The sequence below is a fragment of the Schistocerca americana genome, chromosome 6 (genome assembly GCF_021461395.2).
Source record: "Schistocerca americana isolate TAMUIC-IGC-003095 chromosome 6, iqSchAmer2.1, whole genome shotgun sequence".
NCBI lineage: Eukaryota > Metazoa > Arthropoda > Insecta > Orthoptera > Acrididae > Schistocerca > Schistocerca americana.
The window spans coordinates 298,270,613-298,292,877 of NC_060124.1; the positions used below are offsets into that span (position 1 = coordinate 298,270,613).

The following is a 22,265-nucleotide window of genomic DNA, read 5'->3' on the forward strand; positions in this document are numbered from 1 at the left end:
GGCAACCACACAAAAGAATTCAAATGGAAGCTCAGCAACATCTACTGATAATGCAGAGAGCCTCTCAAAAGTGCAAAACTGAAATCAATTAGCTAGCAATTGCCCTATTTCTGGTTATGCAATACGAAAATAAACATTACCCTGGTGTTATTCAAGTTTTATCGAAGCTGGTGCGATCATGAATATCTTGATGTCATGGCTCGGCAACTGGAAATAGCCTGTAAACAAAGATGTACTTTTTCATAAATTGGGTGGTATAGTTATGACTCTATCAAAATGCTTAAGCGAAAGAGCCATTTTCTCAGTGCCAGAGTTGGTCGATGGTGATGAATTTTGCAAAATATTTTCCTGTATTTCTCTGGTATAGATGCTGACATTTTGTCAGACCAACATAACTTATGAAGCTTTTTCCTTTTCTTTGATAACAAAAATACCTAAATTTTGTTCACGTTTGTTACTTTTTTTACGTCTTAAATTTAAAAAAAGTGACGCTACCCTGAATTTTTATTGCTTTTGTCCTTTTAATACCAAAAATTACATTAATGTTGGTTTACTATATAAGGTAAGACAATAAATTTTAAAGAGGGTAACATTGCCCAAACTACTGTCCTGTATCAAAATAGTGTTTATATTAAGTGGATCAAAGTAACTCACACCAGGGTTTGCTTTGCTCCAATTTTTAGAACTCTATAAAATGAGAAAAATAAATCTTTGGTATCTTTGTGTGGTACTCTAAAGGTTTCCACGTCAATCAACAATAGACTAACCTCATTTTCAGAGTCCTTTTACGAAACTGTTATGAATTACATGATTTTGTTTGAAAAATTGTCCAAAATTGAAGCAAAGTAAATGCGAATACCAAATTTCAGTAGTAAAGACTGAAAGATTGCAAGAAAAACTATAGACTTAAAACTTGACTTTGAGAGGTATTTTTAAGAAATCGAAGATTATTTCAGCAAGCTAGGCTAGTTGTATTTTATTTTTTTCCCCTAGGACTCATGGATGTGGAAGTCAGAGATGCTAGCATTAAGTCGATAAGTGGAGACGACTGATACCCGTAAACTTTGTGGTCATGTGATCCTTGTACATGTGGTTGCGTCATGAGTGTCATGTAGATGGAAAAGGTGATATTGGCAGATAGTAAACAAAGTTAAGTGAATAGTGAAGAAACGGATTGCGACGTCTATCCATATAGTTTTCGATATGGAAGAATACAATGGAAATGGAACTGTGAGTGTTACGTACTGTCATCTCTCCTGAAATAAATTTATTGCGTTCTACGGTGATGGCGTTACTTGTGCAGAAGTATTATATTCTTCTGACATTTTTAGGATCTCTACAGCCACCACGGAGTGCTGTTGAAGATTCATGGAAGTCATGGAAAAGATGATGACGGCCATAGTTTGGGCACCTTGAGTATTGTGGAATTTGTAAGTGTTACAGCTGGGGTGTAATAGTTAATGCACGAAGTTGACAAGGCTACTACAAAGTTACATGGTTGGCACATTGCACTGTTAGTCCATAGGCTAGTGATATGTTCACCAGAGGTCACAGGTCGTTTGTACCAAAATACTCAAAGGTCACTGAAAAACTTGATGAATTGTGTCTGAGTGTAAAGAAAGCAGATCCGTGTATAGTATTACGTTAGATCAACCTAGCACTCTAATAAGTACACACACAGCAACTTATGTCTTCTAATTAGTCAACGCTGTTGTGGTTTCTTAGTAATGGAGTCGTTTAGTTACAAAGAAAACAAATTGACCAACATGAGTCCGAAACATTGTTATTATGGAGACTTAAAATATTTCGTTGACATGTCGTCATACTTTTTGCCGACTGGTACACCGTATATTTCCATTGTTCATAAAACTTGACAGCTTGCGGTGAAGGCCAAGCAGATACCATTTTGACTAGGGAAAATACAGTTTCTGTGCTGTGGTGTTAGATATTCAAAGCTGTGCATTCCACTTCCTGAATACAATGACTGAAAGAATGTTAATGACACTGCCAGCACATCCTTTCTCTTCTTTAATTGTTGGTACACATCCTAACCCACAAAAACAACAGTTAAAACCTGGGCATCATTACCACATTATTTTCATGGTCACTAATGCAGTGCTTACTGGAGTCATTCTGAATCGCCATTTTCCTTTCATTGAAAATATGGGTAGGTGTATCATTAATTTGTATCGTTTTTAGCACAGATAAATAGAAATTTAAAGATGGGTTTGTATTCAAAATGAAACAATCCCCTCTCACTAAAAGTGAAAGTTGAAACCTGTGAACTGCCATTAAATTCTCCCCCATACAAAGTTGCACTAGGTAGTATGACACTAGCTGTTCTGAAGACCAATACAGCCTGTTTATTGAGGCAATTGATCCCAAAATTATTTGTATTAGTTTGTCTTTAAAGCTTATCAGTATCTTCATTTGTTTGATCAGTTAGAGTTTCTTAAGTTACATAGGTGTTTATGTAGGCTTCTAAAATAGTTAAAAGGTGATTATTCAGTTTTAATACATGATATGTCATTAGTTAATAGCCTGTATTAGATTAAATATAAAGCTGTGAGGAGACATCTGCAGTTATGATAAGCTATTGAGACCCATACAATAAGCCACTTCCTTGCAAGCTGCTAATTAGGTAAACTTCTAATGATTTGGATAGTTTTTGGAAATCTTGGTTACTTTGGTTAAACCTGTAGAGCATAACCATGTTCTTTCTCGCATGTTAATCAGTTGACTACTCAGAAACAAACTCTTCAAAACAGCAGCCTTCAAAAACAGATTACAGGTATTCATATATAAAGTCATAGCTTTTATCTGTTTGCAGCATGTGGGGACATTGTTTACAATCATGTAGCTCTAAATTGTGATATCATTTGATTATAATTACTACTACTACTACTACTACTACTATTTGTTTCTGGGAAATCCCATAAGACATGGGATATTGTATTCTCCTTCTGCCCCCCCCCCCCCCCCCAATCCCAAATGGTCTTAATCGCTTTCCCTCACACCACAACCAGGTTGTTTTAGTATCAAATGCATTGGCTTCGCCAACTCACAACTGAACTCTTCCCTTCCAATCTAACTTATACTTTGGGTTAAGCTAAAGATCAGTGTATCACCACGATCAGTGTATAGATATTAAATTTGTTGACTTTGCCAGCTAATGACAAAACTGTGAATATATTCACCAATAGGTGAGGTGATAGCAGCTATTATTGTCACTGGCCAAAGCCAATAATTTGCATTTTACCTGAAACATCTTTGAAATATGACAGATTTTATCACTTTTCAAATAGAGTATGCAAGGATATTTGCAAAGCCATATTTAGTCCTTTCTTTGCAAGCAGTGCTCCCACTAATGTGTAGTTAGTGATGCATCAGACCCCGCTATCTGAGAGAACTGTGTACCTTAGCAAAGTGTTTCAAATGTTACATAATGATTTACAATAGTATGTCATCTCCATTAAATACTCTGGTCATATATTATTTTGCAATCCCCTTCTCTTCACCCAACCTTAACAGCCATAATTTGGTGATTGCGCCTGACCATTGAAGGGCTGAAAGAATGAGCAGAAGAAGAATGATGTAAATTTCTGGATCTACATACTATGTACTCCATAAACTACTGTGTGGTGGATGGCAGAGGTACCTGGGGGTGAATTTTTGACAAATGTGGGTATGAGACCAGTAATATGTAAGAGCAAATTTCATAAAATCAAAGATCTGCCACAGCAGATGAGCACAAGGCACTGACAAGTCCTTTCTGATGGATTTTTATAAAGAATATTTATAAGGTGCTTAGTACGCTGTGTCAGCATTATTTGTGTATTAGTGTCTGAAGGAGTTATTTCAATGGTGTTTCTTGATTTTATTATATGTATATTGTGTCAAATTGGAGGGATACACTCAAATTGTCAACTGTTTTCTCTGGTCACGATTTAGGATTTCTCCTTGCCCAGCAACTAACAAATTAGTGCACAGAAGTGTGCACACTCTTAACTTACTGGAAGGAGTGAGAAGCCATCACTGTATCCCATTACAGCAGTGTAGCAACTGAACCCACCAGGAAAAAGTAATTCCGAATATCCAAAATGCTTTGTAGCAGATAAAAAGAAAAGGTTAACATGCTACTTGGTAGTAGGAATTCAAAATGTCATGTGCAATCCCACAACATTCTATCAAATCACTGCCGAGTAGTGGGATTGTATGTCTCTGGGAAACAGTGGTTGGAAGTAGCAGAAAACAAGCTGCAGGTAGTCAGCAGAACAATTGGGTCTGATAAGTGTCTCACCAATCCTAATAAATTATAGTGCCAGGCGGAGGGTTAGGATAGTGCTCTTTTATACACAAGTCCGTCAGTGTGATGATCAAAATGGTATATGAAAGAAATGGTGTATCACTTTAAATACTATATATATTTAACTGGGTGTCTTTTATTTACTGACTAAAACATTCTCGACTTATATGGGGATTTACTCTTGTCTCTGTTTTAGAAGAGGATGGTTAAATGTAGAGTATATTTTGAATTTTTTGAGGTATCTGACTTCTTAAAACATTAAGAGATAAGTTCCTTGTTTGTTTTAGTAATAAGCCAGCCACATCTAGGTTAAAGAGGTTTATACTTCTGAAGCTCCTGTTGTTAATTAGTTTTGTACAGGCAGTTTTGGTTTCATTTTACAGAGACGATGTGTGTGTCAACAAATAGGTAGTCTAGTGATAGTTATTTACTATACCAGTATATAAGCAAGTGAAGTATTATGCGATGTAGTCTCGCTTTACTATACCAGTATATAAGCAAGTAAAGTCTTAAGCAATGTAGTCTTGCTTGTCCACATGCCTAGAGTATCCTAGCAGTTTGGTGCTCTTGTTAGATAACCAGCAACCATCCATTTTAGTAACAATCGGATGAATATTGTAAGCATTCTGCAGTTAAGAGAGGTTGCTGGATGCTCAAAACACTAAGATTTTCTTGTTTTAATAGAATGCTGATCATTCTAGTCTGTCAGCAGTCACACATTTCTGTAATTTTTTCAACTTTGTACTAGTTTTACCTGTTTATAAAGTTGAAAGAAGAGTACTGTTCTATATAGTGGTGTGTGTTGGTGGGGCTTTGGGAGGGTTGGCTCTTCCTGCATTTCTGTCCTATAAATACACTGGCTTGCCATTGGAGATGTAATAGGCATACAGCTGTTTCTCATTTTTCCAAATGTGTCTAATTTTCCTATAGGCAGCATTTGTCTTTTCCTTAGTTGTGTGTGCATCTGTATAGTAGCGTTTCCCTCTAGCCATTTCTTGTTAGCTGTTTTGCAGTCTCGGTCAATCTCATTTCTTGGACATCTCCATTCCTTTTCAATGAAATTCAGTATCTTGTGAGAGATACAAGAATTTCTATTAGGCCTTATCTTTTTTACCTGTATGATCCACTGCAGCCTTCACTGTTTCATCTCTCAAAGTTACCTGTGGTATCATCTCTTTATCTTGCAACCTTTTGCAAATTCTTTGCTTTTAATCTGCAGTTCATAACCAATAAATCATGGTCAGTGTCTGCATCTGCCCATGGAAGTGTCTTCCAGTTTAAAATCTAGGTGTGAAATCTGTCTTGCCATTATATAATCAACCTGTGACCTTAGTGTCTCCAGGTCTCTTCCATTTAAAGAATCTTCTTTCATGATTCTTAAATCAAGTGTTAGTGATGATCAAATTATGCCCTGAGTAAAGTTCTCCCTGGTTAATTTCTTTTACCCAGTCCATATTCCCATACTATTTTTCCTTCTATTCCTCTTGTTAATATTGAATTCCAGTCCCCCTTCGCAAACTTTGGTCTCCCTTAACCACCAGTATAATTTCATTTATCACGTCATAGGTACATTATTTCAATGTCATCTGTGGAACTACTTGACTTGTAAACTTGTAGTGTTACAGTGTGTGTTGGTTTCATGTCTGTCTTAAAAGGAGATGTCCCCAGCTGTGCAGTTGACTGTTTGCAACCACCTATAGGGTGGTGTAGGTTAAGAACCCAGGTATCACTCCCTAAAGATGTTCACCCTGGTGGGCCCTTGTTTATGAGTAACAGCTGAAAAACAATTTATCATGATCCTCTAGAATATTAAATTAATGCCATATGCTCGACTGCCGTTGTAGCATAATGGATAGCTTGGAAGACTAGGAAACTGAAGTGGCGGCTGGAATTTTGTCACATTCATTAATGATTCTTTTTTTAAAAAAATTTCTAGTTTCTTCAGTATTTGCTTCAAATGTAAATCTTTCAATTTTCTAATCCTTGTATTCTTTATTTGCTCTCATATTGTCTTCCTGCCATTCTTTTTTAATTTGGAATCTTTGTCCATAGGGTTTTAATTCTTTTTTATTTATGTATTGTAATATTTAGTCATTTAAAAATACTGATCAAGCAACAGAAAAGTGAAATAGTTATTAGTATTCATATTGACAGTGCTACAGTCACAAATATTTTCCATTGTGAGAGGTACAGTTTTTTGGGTGGTAATTGTCAAACAAACATTTGAAACATAAATTTTTCTTGCACAATGGACAAACTATAAAAGCTATCTTTCTGCATTTGCATAGTTTCTTCATCAAATTCAATGGGAAGCACACTTCATTCATGTTATGAAATAATGTCTTTTCACTGCATCTTCGATCCATACCAGGCATACCTTATGTTTCGAAAGACTGGTGGACAAAGAATCCGATGAAGAGTGGAATGTATTTTGATTACGTCTTCACATGTAGCAATTTCAGATTTATCTTGAAGTAATTCAGGTGTGCTCTGGCATCTTTTAATAATATTTTTCACCTGACAATAAAAATATATGTCACATGGCTGACACAAGAGTACACTTTTGAGGAGGGATTTTGACAGTGCATGTAGCATTTCCAACACTGTTCACCAATATTTTGTTGTATAAAGTGTTGACCATCTTACCACTCCTTGAATAAACTAGTTACAAAGTCATTGTCTTTAATGTATGGTTTCATTATAGGTTGCACGTATTGTCTGTACAGCTTTCGTTAATTTTCCTGATTTTGAGCAGGTGACGGCCACGTTTCAGTATTCTGACTCCAAATTTTCAATTTCTTTAGCAGCTTTAGGTCTAAGTTTATTTCTGGCCTCCAGCATATGTAAGAACACTTGTGCCAGCAATCCCCTTGTGAATGTCAATGTATATTGCGGTATATATGAATGTGTAGCTTTCGCCAAATCTCTCTTGCATTACACTGTTTTTGATCCCAGAAATTCCAGTGGTAGATGTTACGTTGATTTGTAATTGCAACCCATTTGATTGGTATTATTAAGAATGTTTGGATTGTAATTGCCTCTTATCAGTACTATTTGCTGCAGACTCGCAAAGCAAATGTGAGAGGAAAATGAAAAAAAATAAACAAAAAAGAATTGATTTGTGATTGGTAACTGCAAGTCCACCAATGATTTTGAGCCCAAGGGAGAAATGAGAACAAATAAGAAAGTTAATACAATGGTTACAATAACTTGCTAAAGGCTTAGAAAATTTAAAATTATTACATTTGAAGCAAATAACTGAAGAAAAATAAAAATTAGGAAAAATTTCTTAAAAAAATATTAGGAATGTTAAAAAAATCGAACCTACCACCTTCTTTATCCAGTCATTTACACTATCCATTATGCTACAACAGCAGTCAAAAATTAGGTGTTAATTTAATGTTCTAGAGGAGGAGGTTAAATTGTTTTGTGGCTTTTACTCTTAAACAAGCCCCCCCCCCCCCCCCATCTGAAGTATACTGTTTAGAATTAAAATGCAGAGAGCTGGCAATACACAATTTTTTGAGTATAAATGTGGTGGATGATTGCACTGGTACTCTCTTAATAATTTTTTATCCTTTTTTGTGTCAGGAAAATTTTTCTGTGAGCAGCCCGCAAAAATGGGGAGGGGGGGGGTTGTGTTGGCTACACTGGGGTCCTGGACAACAGTTGCTGATTTTTCCTATAGAAATTCACAGTTCTGAGATATTTCAGTTTGTTCCATTGTGCCTTACCACATAAATTCAAGCAGTGGCTGCCACTTCTAATACAAAAGAGAAAGTCTTGTTGAAAGATTCATTTTCAAAAACTCTGTAGGAACTTGCATACTTCATTTGCAGTAATATCCCCTTAGTATATTTCTAAGACTGCTTCCCGTAATCTGTAAAAACAATATGAAAAAAGGGAATTAACAAGAGTGTTCTGTTGGAAATCATTAAATTACTTAATTTTGAAGTATCATAGAAACTGTTACCAGTAACGAAGAGAGTCCATTTATTATCAAGCAGTGATGAGACTGTAACCCATAATAAGGGGAATAATTTTTCTTTTTTTTTCCACTGAATAATTTTCATAAAAGGGCTTGAGAGATAATGCGTAGCAAAGAAAACACACTAATTCAGAAACAGTATTTCTTTTTGTGTGTGCGCAGAAAGTAAGATGCTACTCAGAACACAAACTTCAGAAATGGATGTAGTTTAGCTCGATTTACATAAAACTGTTCTCTTTGTGGGTGCAGTGGATGCCATTTAGTCCCAAATTATAGGTGCAGACATGCTAAATACATATGCAACAACTGAGAACTGTAGTCATATAGTTCACATATACAATACTTCTCGCTTGCATATTAAATTTATTTTGGTGTTCAAGAAGAGAATTCTTGATCTGCCTACTGCCCCCTGCACACTCACCCAATATAAGGTGACCCAATGATTAAGAAATTTGGCTTACAGAATTACTGGTTTCTGAACAGTATTGGGTTTTCCATGCTTCACGTAAATTGCTTCAACTACCCTTATCCAACTGAATTAGTGCATTGTATATAGTGATGGAATATTGAATCATGACAGAGGCTTTCCCAGCTGGTGAACACAGCCTTGGGTAAAGTGAGTGAACGAGTAATCCAAAGGCTCAGCAGTAGATGGTTACTACACATCAAATATTAAGTTTGTTAATATTTTCATAAAACATTTTGTTCTATCTGTTTTGAGCTATGGATTTTCATTGTATTATTGTGACAATTATTATATCATTGAGAGATGATCCTTGGATGGCTAAAGATAAAACAAGAAAATAAAAATAACACTTGTCCAATATACTACACAGAATTGAATCTAGATGATTTTTGAACATATTCATTTGTCAAGTAATGTGTTTAGAAAGCTTGCAGTTGGTCAGCACTGTGATGCAAACTATATCAGTATAGTATTACCTTCAATTACAGTTAAGCTTATTGTTAAAAGAGGTAGTCATTACAGTTGCAAAGATTACAGTAATGTAGAAAGTGTATATCCCCTTGTCATGTTTTAGTGTTTACTGTATTATGAGGATCATACTGAAATTAGTGTGCTAAGTTTGATAAAAATGACTAAATTTTCATAATCTACAGACTTTCCACTGTGATGACATATTGTGATGTCATTAACTTGTTAAGATTTTATTTTATTGTGTACTGTCATTAAATTCCTCATAAAAGGACAAAAGCTGCTTTGGAATTTCTTCTAAGACTGTCCTCACATTCGCCATAGAAGTGCCTGTGCAATACACAACACGAAGAGTTAACAGGTTCACAAGAGATGATGGACATGCCACTGTGAATGAAATCACATCAAAACTTGCAGTAGGGTATGATGCAGTGTACATAATGATTGATTGATAGTGTAGGTTGTCTAAACATTTGTGTCCATGGGGCATTTATTGACCCAAGAGCACAAAGTTCAGGGAAGAACCATCGTGTTAAAATTTCTTTAGAGATTTCAAAATGGAGGAGGAAGTTTTTTTAGCAAACACTCCAACAGATGATAAAAACTAGTTCTCGTTACAAACCTGAAAGAAAACACCCGAGTATAGAATGGTACAATTTTGATTCTCAATCAAAATAGAAAGCAAGAACCATATGATCTGCTGGGAAACTAATCGGTGTTGTCTTTTGAGGTGCAGTGTATTGCGTTCTGTTTGATCTCCTGTATTCTGGACACACCATAAATGCCCTCCACTATGTCCAGGCATCTTGGAACCTCCATAATATATCATACCATAAGTGCCCTGGGAAGATAGTCATCTTGAACCATGGTAGTACATGATCTCTCACTGCTTGTGTCATTGTGAAGAAAATTAGCCTTCCATACCCTGCCTTGTTGTCCCAGTTTGTCATTATACCGTCTTTATGGTTCTGTGAGAAAACAGCTGTTAGTCCAATACTATGAGATGTTGGAAGACATCCAGAAGCAGTACATCTACAGAAACGGAATTTTTTATGCATGGATAAGTGTGTGGAAAGTGTGCAAAGAAATGGAGATTGTTGAAAAGTAATAGAAAAGTTTGTAGATTATGGTGATGTACACACTTGCTCTGAGATAAAATAAAAATTATATCAACTGTTTGCTCATGACTCTCAATACAATCCTCATATTTCAGGGTGCAGCAGCGAAACTTGATTACTCAAAAGATCAATGAAACAAAACAAAACAAAAAGTGCACCACTTATTTCTTCTTGTGTTTCTACTTATTTGGGAAATCAGAATTATACATTTAAAAAATATCTAGTAAATACTGTATATTGTCAGTACATCGATTTCATCAATTTCTTAAGTTAGCTCTTTTGAGCACATTGTTGGTTTTGTGGGCTATTGCTAGACAAATTTTGTCCTTCAGGTGTAAAAGATCCATAGACAACTGATGGTAATGATAATGATGATTGTATATAGCCTCATTTAAAAAAAAGAATAGCAAAAGGCTATATTGAGCAAGCGCTCTGATCTCAGAAAATAATCTATCAAGATCCAGTCTCCAGAGAACTTCCCTTTAAAACATGCATTGCATTTCTCATGTCTCCATCTTGCTGAAAAAATGCGTTCCCAAAATCAGTTTGTTAAAGACTGGGTAAGTAGTAGTTCTCAGATATGTTAAACAAATTGCTAAGACTTCACAAAGCTCATCACAAAAAACACTAGCAAGTTCTGAGGCAACTTCTCAAGCAGCTCTTTCCATGTATTTTGCCGTGCAAAATAATTCTGTACACTGATTTCTTGCTCAACATCAAACTTTTGCCAATGGAAACTAACATTATCATGAATATCGACCTTATAATGATCAGAAAGTTGGTCAGATGTATGCTTACATACTGAGTGCCAATGAATTTAAAAAAAATTAGTGTCTAACTGCTTCGATGTTTTGTAGTGAACACATGAGCTGAAGTAACTGCATTTTTCCTCTTTGCACATTCCCGGTTGACTTGAAGCTGTCCACCCATGAAAAAACTGATTTGCTGGCAGAAAGAAGGGGTTTGTGAGGAATATTGCAGTGTGCACAAAATGAATGCTACACAGTGACAATCAACTGGTATTTGAAAAAGTAGACCTCTGCAACAAACACCTGTGTTGCACATTTGGCAAAGGTGGTTTTGGTGCTGAGGCAAGTGGTAAACGAAGTTACTAGTCCACTGCTTTGAATGAGACCATCCCCACTCTTGGCCTACAATATATCCCTTTACAGCACCCCATTCAAATCTGCAAGTTTCATTGCTGCACCCTGTAGTATTCATGCACTATACTACTTTCTAATACTGAGTATGAAACTTAGCCCACAGGAAAGGCTATTGAGTGGAAAACATCAGAGGTGTCTGTTGATTCCGAGACTCATGACCAAGATTGGTCTGTTGTACATACTGTCGGGAACCGTACTCGAACAGTGAGCTGTGAGTGTTACTTTTATTCTGGTTATGAAACTCTTATTTTTAAGTCTTGTTAGTATGATCTTACGTAACAGTGTAGTTTTTCGTTATTTGTTATAGCTTCAAGTGCTGATAGTCAGGCACAAAGCAGATGTCTTCGAATTCCTTTATCGGATGTCAAAAGTTTCAGAGTCACAAGAAATAAGCAACAGCTCACTGTAATGCAGAGAGATGGATCAGTACACAGTTCATTCTTCTTTCAGAATGGAAATGCAGATTGTTTTGTAGATGCGTTGAAAGGAAATTTAAAGACTGTGAGGTAAGATAACCTTTTTCTTTTATTTGTGAGAAAATAATAGTTGCTTTGTAGTTCTTTTCTTGTTGGCAACAGATTTGTGATTTCCATTTATGGTGAAAATCATGTATCACCATATGTTTTAATTATCTTCTTACTATAATGATTGAAGTTTAAAGTATTCTGCAAAGATATTTGTGGAATTGAATTGTGAATATTTGTCGATCATGACAGATGCTTTGTAATTGATAAAATGCCTATAAAAGTAACCATAGGGATCAAAGAAGATTATATGAACACATTGTCATAGTCACCTTATTCCTAGACCCCATTTGCTGACGCCTATGTAATGCACTATTAGCTTTCACGTCACGAAGACATTATTCATGAATATGGGGATCAGAAATGTGCAAAACTTGTAATTGTACAAGAATCTATGCAATACCTATACTACTGACAATATGCTCAAAGGCAATAAAAAATATTGAGACAGCAGAAGTTTGATATGTACAGTCAATTTGATCTTGTTTGTGTAGCGTGTACTGTTCATCCCTTTCTTGTGTATTTGATATTTTGCTTGCAAAGCTGCGTATTTTTCCTTGTAACATTGCACAGCTTTGTAATCTGATGACTCAGATATGTAAATATCAGCAGTGGACATAAAAGAGACTGTGGAACTTTTTACATATCTAGAGAGCAGATCTCAGTGAAAATGTGATAGAAACTGCATTATATGTGAACTTCGGTCATAGAAGACCATACAGCAGCAATGACTCCCAACCATGGTCAGGCTAGTAAAGAGCATGCAATTGCCGAATAACTTCTGGAAAAGATAGAATCCCCACATTATTCACCGCATTACTCACTCAGCCCAAAGACTGTATAAGAGTAAGGTGCTGCATGCTTACACCATGAAAATGGTAAAAGAGTAACTGGTTATAAATATGGAATTATTCTAGGCAGATTAGCTGATAAATGCTTGAGACACTAAGATTGTTGAAGATGGAACCACCATTATCGAGACAAAGGATGTGCCCCCAAAGATCGTTTGGCAATGGAGAACCAAGAACATTTAGATCCCATTGAAGAGGTATGGGTATTCCATAAACTTCCCATGATTGAATTCTTGAAGTGGCACATGTTCACTGGTAAAAATGTATGCAAAGTGCATTGCCCTGAAACGGGACTCCGACAGGACAGAAATGTCTGTGTGTCCCTAAAATCTTTCATTGCCAGGCCAAGATATTTTTTTTTTTTTTTTTTTTGCTCTTTTACAGACACAATTGAACAGAAGATAACTATTAAGAAATATGAAATAATTTTAGCTAATTCAATTCATTCAATGTAATATGTCTTATTCTCATTAGGGATTGCATGTTGCAAGGTACTACTCCCACTCTCATGACAAAAATAGTGGTTTGCTGATTTTAATGTTGAAGTAGCATGTCTGAAGGTCCCCATAATGCATTATATGAATGATATTGAGCAATTGTAATCTGTACTGGAAGACTGGTTAAGGGCTTGCTATATTTCTTTAGAACCTCTCGAGAAATTATATTATTTTCTTTGCAAAAAACATGTTAAAATGCCATGTAGTCATAAGGAATTCCAGTCTTGAATTCTGGCAGGTTTTTACAGTTTTGAATTTCAGACTCTGCCATGTAAGGTTAATATTCATATTGATTTGCCAGACTCCAGTCTTTCCTGCAGCTTCTGTTGATCGTAAGTGTTACAATCTGTTAATTGCTGATTTTGCTTGAAGAATATATTTCTCACAGTAATGTCATGTTTTTCAGGTCCAAAAAGGATAAGAATCTGTACTTGATTCTGGACCAGCCAGAGAGCCAAGTTCTAGATCGATCCTTTGCCGAGCTGGATCTGTTCACAGAAAATACAACTTATGCAGTATGGAAGTTTGTCAAAAACCTTCACAATCACCCTTATGAGACAACAATGGAAGCATTCAGCAAGCTGACTGATGTTTTGTGTATGTAATTGAGAAATTCTGTATTATTCCTCTCAATTTCTATGAACACGTAATGACAAAAGGTAATTCCTTTTAAGGTTGGCAAAGCAGATATTTTTGTATCTGTAATTCAGTCTGGTTCCTGGTGAACATCGAGCGAGGTGGCGCAGTGGTTAGCACACTGGACTCGCGTTCGGGAGGACGAAGGTTCAACCCCGCGTCCGACCATCCTGATTTAGGTTTTCCGTGATTTCCCTAAATCGTTCCAGGCAGATGCCGGGATGGTTCCTTTGAAAGGACACGGCCGACTTCTTTCCCTAATCCGATGAAACCGATGACCTCGCTGTTTGGTCTCTTCCCCCAAACAACCCAACCCAACCCTCTTGGTGAACAGTTAAACATAATCACTCGTGTGTTGAAACACAAGTCACCAAAAAGTTTACAAAACAGTTGTACAACAAAGATCTACTCAAAATTGCTGTATGTTGCATAGATTACTGCACTCATTTAACAATTTTGTTGTTCTCCATTTAGTTCACAAGTGACTTATTAACAGATTAGTGAATACAGTTACCACAGAATAAATGACACATTGTTTATAAGTTATGTAGCATGTGAATTCTCGAGTACCAATAAGAACAATTTTTAATTAAAAAACTTGAATTTAGAGTGTGGGAACCACTCGTGGTCAAGGCAAAAATCACTCTTGACCAAATGGTATTACAGTCAACCAAAGTAGAACTTTTGATGGTAATGGGTGGAAATCACTGTATTCACATCCCAAGTAGCCCTAGTCCTCATGAAGGCACAACAGTCAGTCCAGGGAATATTCAGATATAAGAGATGTGGTGCAGTGCTGTCTTCAGTCCATCAGCTAGCTGTGGAGAGGAACACATTTGCTATCAAATAGAAGTGAGAATGGGTCTGTGACCACGTGACCGTTTTCTCGTAAATCTACTGGCTGATTAGGCCCATGTGACCTGCCACCCTTTGGTGCACACAGCCATGCCACCAAACATAGATGAGTCAATAGTATGGAGTCATCCATGAATACACCCTGCGGGATTACAAGTACCAGACTAACATTTAAGTGCATGAATCTCAGGTGGTTGTTAATGATAACTCCACACACACACACACACACACACACACACACACATGAAACTTTTTTTTAAAGCCATTTGCACAGAAAGTTTAATGTTAACGACTATGTGAAATTGGAAAGGTTATTAAGGACTGTTAAATGTGAGGAAAGCTGGGGGTATTGATGTTGCTTTTGGTACAAACGTTCATTTAGTGAATAATATTTAGTAAACTGCAAAACGGTTTAACATTTTCAAAAAGTGTGTGTTAATGATATTGACAACCTTTTTTTTCCTTCCACGGGTTTGAAGCAGCACCTTAGATTTGTGGACAATATGTTGCTCAGTACATAATCAGTTTTCTTTTGTACTGTGATGCCTAAATCAACAGTGAAGGCTGCTTGATTAGTGAAAACCAAAGCTAATCAACTTAGCCATCTTCCAATCTGGACCAAATGATATGCACTACTAGTAACACTTGAACTCATTTCTGAATGTTGATGATTTAAAATACTAGGATGAAAACCTGCTTTTGATTATCTCATGTTTTGAAATTATTTCCTGTGCTGGTCACTGATTTGCTCAATGAAAACGCAGCAGCCATACCTTGTCATACATTATTACTAGGGACAGGAATAAAGTTTCGTTTTTTCGTCATATTTAGCATTACTTTTTGCTAAATTGGTGTTACTTTTAGCCATGTTTTTCTAATTTTGTTACTTTTTTTTTTGCCAGAATCGGTGTTGGTTATTTTGCAAAACTCAGCCTTTCTTTCTTTTTTTCCTTAAATTTTGGTGTTTTTCTTGTCAAATTCATTATCTTCATTCTGACTTCGATGGTTAGTTTACAGAAGTCAGTGTGGTTTTTTTTTTTTTTTAAATATCGGTGCTGTTCTGGTTGTCACATGAAAGTTAGTTATGTGGGAAATGGATTGTCAGTTTAAGAGTGTACACTAACTTCAGATTTGGGAGATAAGTCAAAATGGAGTTTTAACATTCTCTGTCAGTTAAGAGTAGCTCAGTTGGTAGAGCACTTGCCCGCGAAAGGCAAAGGTCCCGAGTTCGAGTCTTGGTCCAGCACACAGTTTTAATCTGCCAGGAAGTTTCATATCAGCGCACACTCCGCTGCAGAGTGAAAATCTCATTCTGGAAACATCCCCCAGGCTAAGCCATGTCTCCGCAATATCCTTTCTTTCAGGAGTGCTAGTTATGCAAGGTTCGCAGGAGAGCTTCTGTATAGTTTGGAAGGTAGGAGACGAGGTACTGGCAGAAGTAAAGCTGTGAGGACGGGGCATGAGTCTTGCTTAGGTAGCTCAGTTGGTAGAGCACTTGCCCGCGAAAGGCAAAGGTCCCGAATTCGAGTCTCGGTCCGGCACACAGTTTTAATCTGCCAGGAAGTTTCAAGAGTATTAGTAAATTGCCGTCCTCAGATTTAAAACGTGTTTATATGGAAAATTAAAATTTTTGTGATATATATGACTGTAGGCTTTCCCGGCATAAACTGTTGATGAAGGTTTCTCGGGTCTCCAGCCGAGTGATAGCATTGATATCTCGTGACGTTTCGGGAAGTGTTGTACTACCCACCTTCTGGCAGAGTGTCGAGATTTGCAGAGAGCGGGCCATTTATATGCGCGGTCACCCCCCCTCCACTAGACCTCGGGTGGCTGTGGTGGACCAGCAGCGTGCGCGCGGTGGAACCCTGTGATAGCGGCAATCCATCAGGAGCGCGCCCATCAACGTCCTCCACCACTGACGCAGACAGAATGCTTACACCGAGAACCAAACATGGCCGCCGGGGGTGACTGCTATCCCCACCACTGCGCGCATGCAACTGGTCCACCACGTCACCAGAGGTCTAGTGGAAGGGGATGACCGTGCATATAAATAGCCCGCTCTCCGCAAATCTCGACACTTCGCCAGAGAATGGGTAGTATGATACTTCCTGAAACGTCGCAAGACATCAATGCTACCACTTGGCTGGAGACCTGAGAAACCACCATCAACAGTTTGTGCCGGGAAAGCCTACAGTCACGTAGACGACACCTCTACAGGGAGGAAATAGTCTGCAGCTTCAAACGGCTGCAGAAAGAACGCACCAGGAAAGCGAAACTTCTCAGCACACTGGCTTTCCTACAATGCTGTCGAGACAAGAACATTTTACCAAGGTTTGCAGTGATTCGATATCCAGTAAAATCTAAGAAGACCGTCCGGATATTATGACAAGCAGGCATAGCCTTAGTAAGGGAGCGCATTCATTTCACTCAGAAGGAGCTTGACAGGAATGTGTGCATCCTCCTCACATGCCACCTACAACTGGCAAGGACATTACCAGCCTATCTGTGGGAATGGGCTGACTGCAGCACATACTCCAACAGTGAGGTGCAAAAACGGGGCTCTAAATCTAAGCAACTCAGCAAATTCGGCAGACTAGCAGGGACTTAAGACGACAAAAAAGGAGATGAATGACAACAGAGCTGTGGTCAATTTGATTGGAAAACAACTGGATGCTGCCACAATCACAGTCCTCAAAATGGACTGAATTTCGCCCCCATTCCCAAAATGATCCCGAAATGAGACATTATCAGTGGTGTGGATGAAGCAGTACGAGGGCTTCCAAAGGAGGAAGTTAGACGGGGAACTTGCAGAATAATTAACAGATCTTGATTACCTAAAAGTAATGTATCTGCAGAAGAACAAGCAGCTCTCCGGCCCTTAGAGATGATCCTGATAAGAGATGACCCTGATATAACGATCCTACCAGCGAACAAAGGGAACGCTGCAGTGCTATTAAGCACTGCCAAGTACTGACAGAAAATAAACCTGCTGCTACAAGAAGGATCCAACCCTGATGATGAGTAGAAAGAAGATAGCTCTGCTGACTTACCTGGGCCAGTGAAGAAGCGGCTGTACCCCAGAGCGCTAGCGATACCACACCTCTATGGACTCCCCAAGATCCATATGGAAGGGGTACCTCTGAGACCGATTGTGGACTTCATCAACTCTCACAGTTATGGACTTGCAAAATACCTGGCGACACTGCTCAAACCCCTTGTGGGACACTGCAGCACCATGAGAGAAACTCAGCCGAATTCATAAAAATACTCAGCGACATGCGACTACAAAGGGAGGACCTACTTGTGAGCTTCGACGTGACGTCGCTTTTCATGAAAGTGCCCCTTAAAGATTCCTTGGCACTTTTAGCTCAGCACTTTGAACCACAAACAGTCAGCCTCTTTGAACATGCACCAACAACTACCTACTTTCAGTGCAACCGGGAATTCTTCTAGCAGATCGATGGTGTGGCCATGGGCTCCCCACTGGCTCCTGCGATTGCAAACCTCTATATGGAACATTTCGAGGAGGTGGCCCTTCAAACTGCCAGACATAAACCAAAGCACTTCTTCCGCTATGTTGACGACACTTCTGTCGTGTTGGGACTTGGCAAACAGGTGCTAGACGAGTTTCTGGAACACCTCAACAGCATCTATTCGAACATCAAATTTTGCAATGGAAACCCTTGGTACAGGGTGTATACAACCCAGGAAAACTGGGAGATCCAAGAAAAACCTGGGAATTTTTTCATCCGGGAGAAAACCAGGAAAAATCCGGGAATTGTTTGGAATTCTGGGAAGTTTTCATTGTTTTAGTTTTCAGTTAAATTTTTATGATTTTGACTGGTAAGAACCAATACTCTAACAAAGGATATTACTGTATCCTGCTACTGCAGAATAATACTGTAGCAACAAAACACGGACAAGAGAGAAAAAAAAGAAAATAAAACTTAAGTTTCAAAGGAAATGCGCCATATACAACAACAAAACAGTGCTCATACAAGTGTCTGCCAACAGCAAAATGTGTCAAAAGCTGTAGGAAGACTATGCAATGCTTTGTAACAACAAATTGCCTCCGATAAGCGTGGCGTGACAACTGTTTAAATTAGATTCGTTTGAGCAGTTGCGGTCGGGTTCTTGTGCATGCGCAGTTGAGTCACGTATGAGCAATACCTTCTCCTGCTTCTGGTTACAGAAGTGTGGCTGGGCACCACTACTTAATATTGCCCTGGTTCAGAAATTAGTAAATCTGGGGCTGATGCACAGAGTAGTCTGGCTTGTGGTGGGGAGGTGGTCGTCTCCACGTGCCTTGTTTACATTTAGTGATTATGTTGTTTTCTCTTCCTTTATTGCTCTCACGTTAAATGATAACAAAATGGATTTTTGTGGCCGGGAGCTATCAAATGAATTAAAATACGTTCATGTTATTACGGAAGGCTAAAATATGTTATTAGTTTTAGATATTATTTCCACCTTTCTGACAGTCAAACATTAATCGCTTTACAGAACAATGAAGTTATTTTTGCTGGTTTGCTAAAGAGATTTGGCTTTTATTAATCTTTTCTGTTGAGGCAGTCAATTTATTTGAAACTAAGTGTTTAATTTCACACTATTGGCTAGTTTCAACTGTTCACTGCATTTCAAGTGCACGTATGGCATTATGCCATAATAAAGAACCAAACATGTGATAATACAGTACTGGTACTCCAAGAAGTGCATTTTAAACCGAATTATGCGTCTTAATATGGTTCACGAAATTCCGAAGCTCTTGAAGTATCCTCCGATGTCTTGTTTCTTTTATGACATACCGTATTTACTCGAATCTAAGCCGCACTTTTTTTCCCATTTTTGTAATCCAAAAAACCGCCTACGGCTTAGAATCGAGTGCAAAGCAAGAGGAAGTTCTGAAAAATGTTGGTAGGTGCAGCTACAACTATTAACTTCTGCTGTCGAATATATGTAGCGCTACACAGGTATGCTTTGTAGGCACAAAGATAAATACTTTCGCCAAAACCTCTGCGTCAGTAAATAAATTAAAAAAAAACAAAAAAGGTGGAAGACGAGCTTTTCTTTTCTCCGCCCCGAGTTTCGACCACTGCATTTTCATACATTATCCAACGAAGTAAATACAAATTCCATATTGTTCATCTTCGAATGTAGCAGAATTTCAATCTACTACGAAAATCCGACTGGCAAGACTGTTTAGGATGTTTGTCAATATGGCCAACTCTACGTTCTGAATTTTTTCCTACCAGTGAGAAGAGTTGGTTGCTAATAGGAACCTGATGAAATGTGAATCACATGCAGTATTCTCTTCACCATAAGAATAATCGAATATAAACATTTTGCCATGTATTCTTTCGCGTTTGCTGCTATCTCATTTAAATCCTGCCTAATAAACTACGAAACTAGAGTGAGACAACAGCAAACGCGGAAGAATATACGTATCGTGTCGTGTATATATTCATATTATTCTTATGCCTAATGTGATACAGTCAGAAATGAAGTATGGCAACTGACAAGATTTTTAAATCTAAGATGACTCTAATTTCTGTGCAGAATTTGATGTAGTACAGAAGCGGCCGCAAAGATTTTCAAACGGAGAAAAATTTCGCCGAACTCTCGTTCAGAACATGTTCTGAAATACGCAGTCTATTATTTGGTTCTTGTTGATCATTATCAAAGAAAGCAGCAGTGTAAGTAACAACAAATAGCAGTCTCTTGCCATTGTTTCGCTAGTGAGACGATTCCCCCCTCTCTTTTTTTTTTTTTTTTTTTTTTTTTTTTTTTTTTTTTTTTTTTTTTTTTTTTTTTTTTTAATTGTAAGCGGCGGTAGCGCGCACAAAAGCAAGCTGTGCCGCGAGCGGCGACAGGCCGTAAACACGCACGGTCAGAATGCGACAAACAATGCATGACAGTACAGTAATGCATTTTCAGCTTAGAATGACGTGAACACCTATAACAAAGAAAACGGCACTTATCAGATCAAAGCAAAATAAGCAATCGATTCAAACCAGACAGAGCACGTGAAAAAGGAATGGTACTCGCATAAATACGGACGGAGCGCCTGACGCATAGCAATGGCTACCTGGTAAAGCTTAACTGCTAAGCTTACGACTCGAACCAAACTACTGTCGCTGTATCGTCATTCATTTGACGTAAATTGTGTCTCATATTACAATGGACCAACTTTGTTTCGATTTGGAGGTGCGGCCTAAAACTTTTCTCTCCCCTTGAATTTCAAGTCGCAAATTTCAGGTGCGGCTTAGATTGGGGAATTTTTTTTTTTTTTTTTTTTTCCTTTATTTCGAGTCTCATTTTTCAGGTGCGGCTTAAATTCGAGTGCGGCTTAGATTCGAGTAAATATGGTAATGTAAGATCTTTTAATGTTTTACATGTACGAACATATGTGCTTCCTGCTTCATTTTAGCTGTGCAAGCGTGGGGACGCTTGTTACCTGGCGCTCTCTTGAAACTGCAGAAATGAACCTATTTCTAACAGGTCGCGGGAAAATATTAGGAATGGTGGTTTGAAAAGCGTTACGTTCAAAGCAGATTTTCTTTAACTTTAGATGAGCTATGTGCAAGAATGTATGATGAATTTCTTAAATCATAAAGCGTTTGACTCTCATTTAAAAATCAACTCTTTGAGGACGACCATTTAGAAGAATTTAGAGCCCAGATCAGACATTTACGTCGTTACTAAAAATTTTACTCATTTGTGTGATGTATACTTAAGTGTAACAAGCACAAAAAAGATAAACATTATATGTAGAAGCTTAGCTTCTCTTCCAGCTAATTAATCTTAGAGACCAATATTACATGTGAATGCTATGTATATTAATTTAAACCATTAACTTTTCTTATTTGTGTGTTTGCGCTACATAAGAGTGATCTTGCTATTTGCTGACTACATCATGTGTCCTATGCTGTCATCAGCTGGCGAGATCACATGACATTAGCTATGACGGGCTTACAAGAGCCCATCGCAATCTCGATTTCAGTGCTTTGGAAAGTGACATGCAGTGTTTGGTGAATTCGAATTTATAGCTTCATAATACGAAAATATGCGGCGTACATGTTGCTGCATATCAAAGGTCTTTAAAAATGTGTTTTTCCCCCGTGAGTTTCGTTTTCTAAAGTGCCGGGAAATTCTACTCTGGTATAAAAACCATAAACATTTAAAAGGTTGATGAGTATTAAAGTGCCGAATAAGAGTATACTGCCACTTAACACGGAAAAAGTGTATCTTCACCCGGGAGAAAGTGTATTTTTAACCGGGAAAAACCCGGGAATTTGTTTTCCTTGTCTACATATACACCCTGTGATATTTTAATCAAGAGGAAGGCAGATGGTTCACTATGCCATACAGTACATAGGAAGAAGACACACACACA

General features: G+C 37.8%; 1 protein-coding gene across 2 annotated transcripts in view; it reads left to right on the forward strand.

Moving 5' to 3' along the window:
• Positions 1-1,069: 1,069 nt before the first annotated feature.
• Positions 1,070-22,265, forward strand: part of LOC124619474 (TBC1 domain family member 15) — a 71,467-nt gene continuing 50,271 nt past the window's right edge. Inside the window, exons 1-5 of one of the 2 annotated variants that reach the window (XM_047145880.1) lie at positions 1,070-1,230; positions 1,332-1,430; positions 11,606-11,720; positions 11,817-12,015; positions 13,788-13,978. In XM_047145880.1, the coding sequence (XP_047001836.1) occupies positions 1,204-1,230; positions 1,332-1,430; positions 11,606-11,720; positions 11,817-12,015; positions 13,788-13,978 (631 nt within the window). In that variant the 5' untranslated portion in view covers positions 1,070-1,203. Of the gene's footprint in view, positions 1,231-1,331; positions 1,431-11,605; positions 11,721-11,796; positions 12,016-13,787; positions 13,979-22,265 lie in introns of those variants that run through there. The other variant, XM_047145881.1, reaches the window with a different exon arrangement.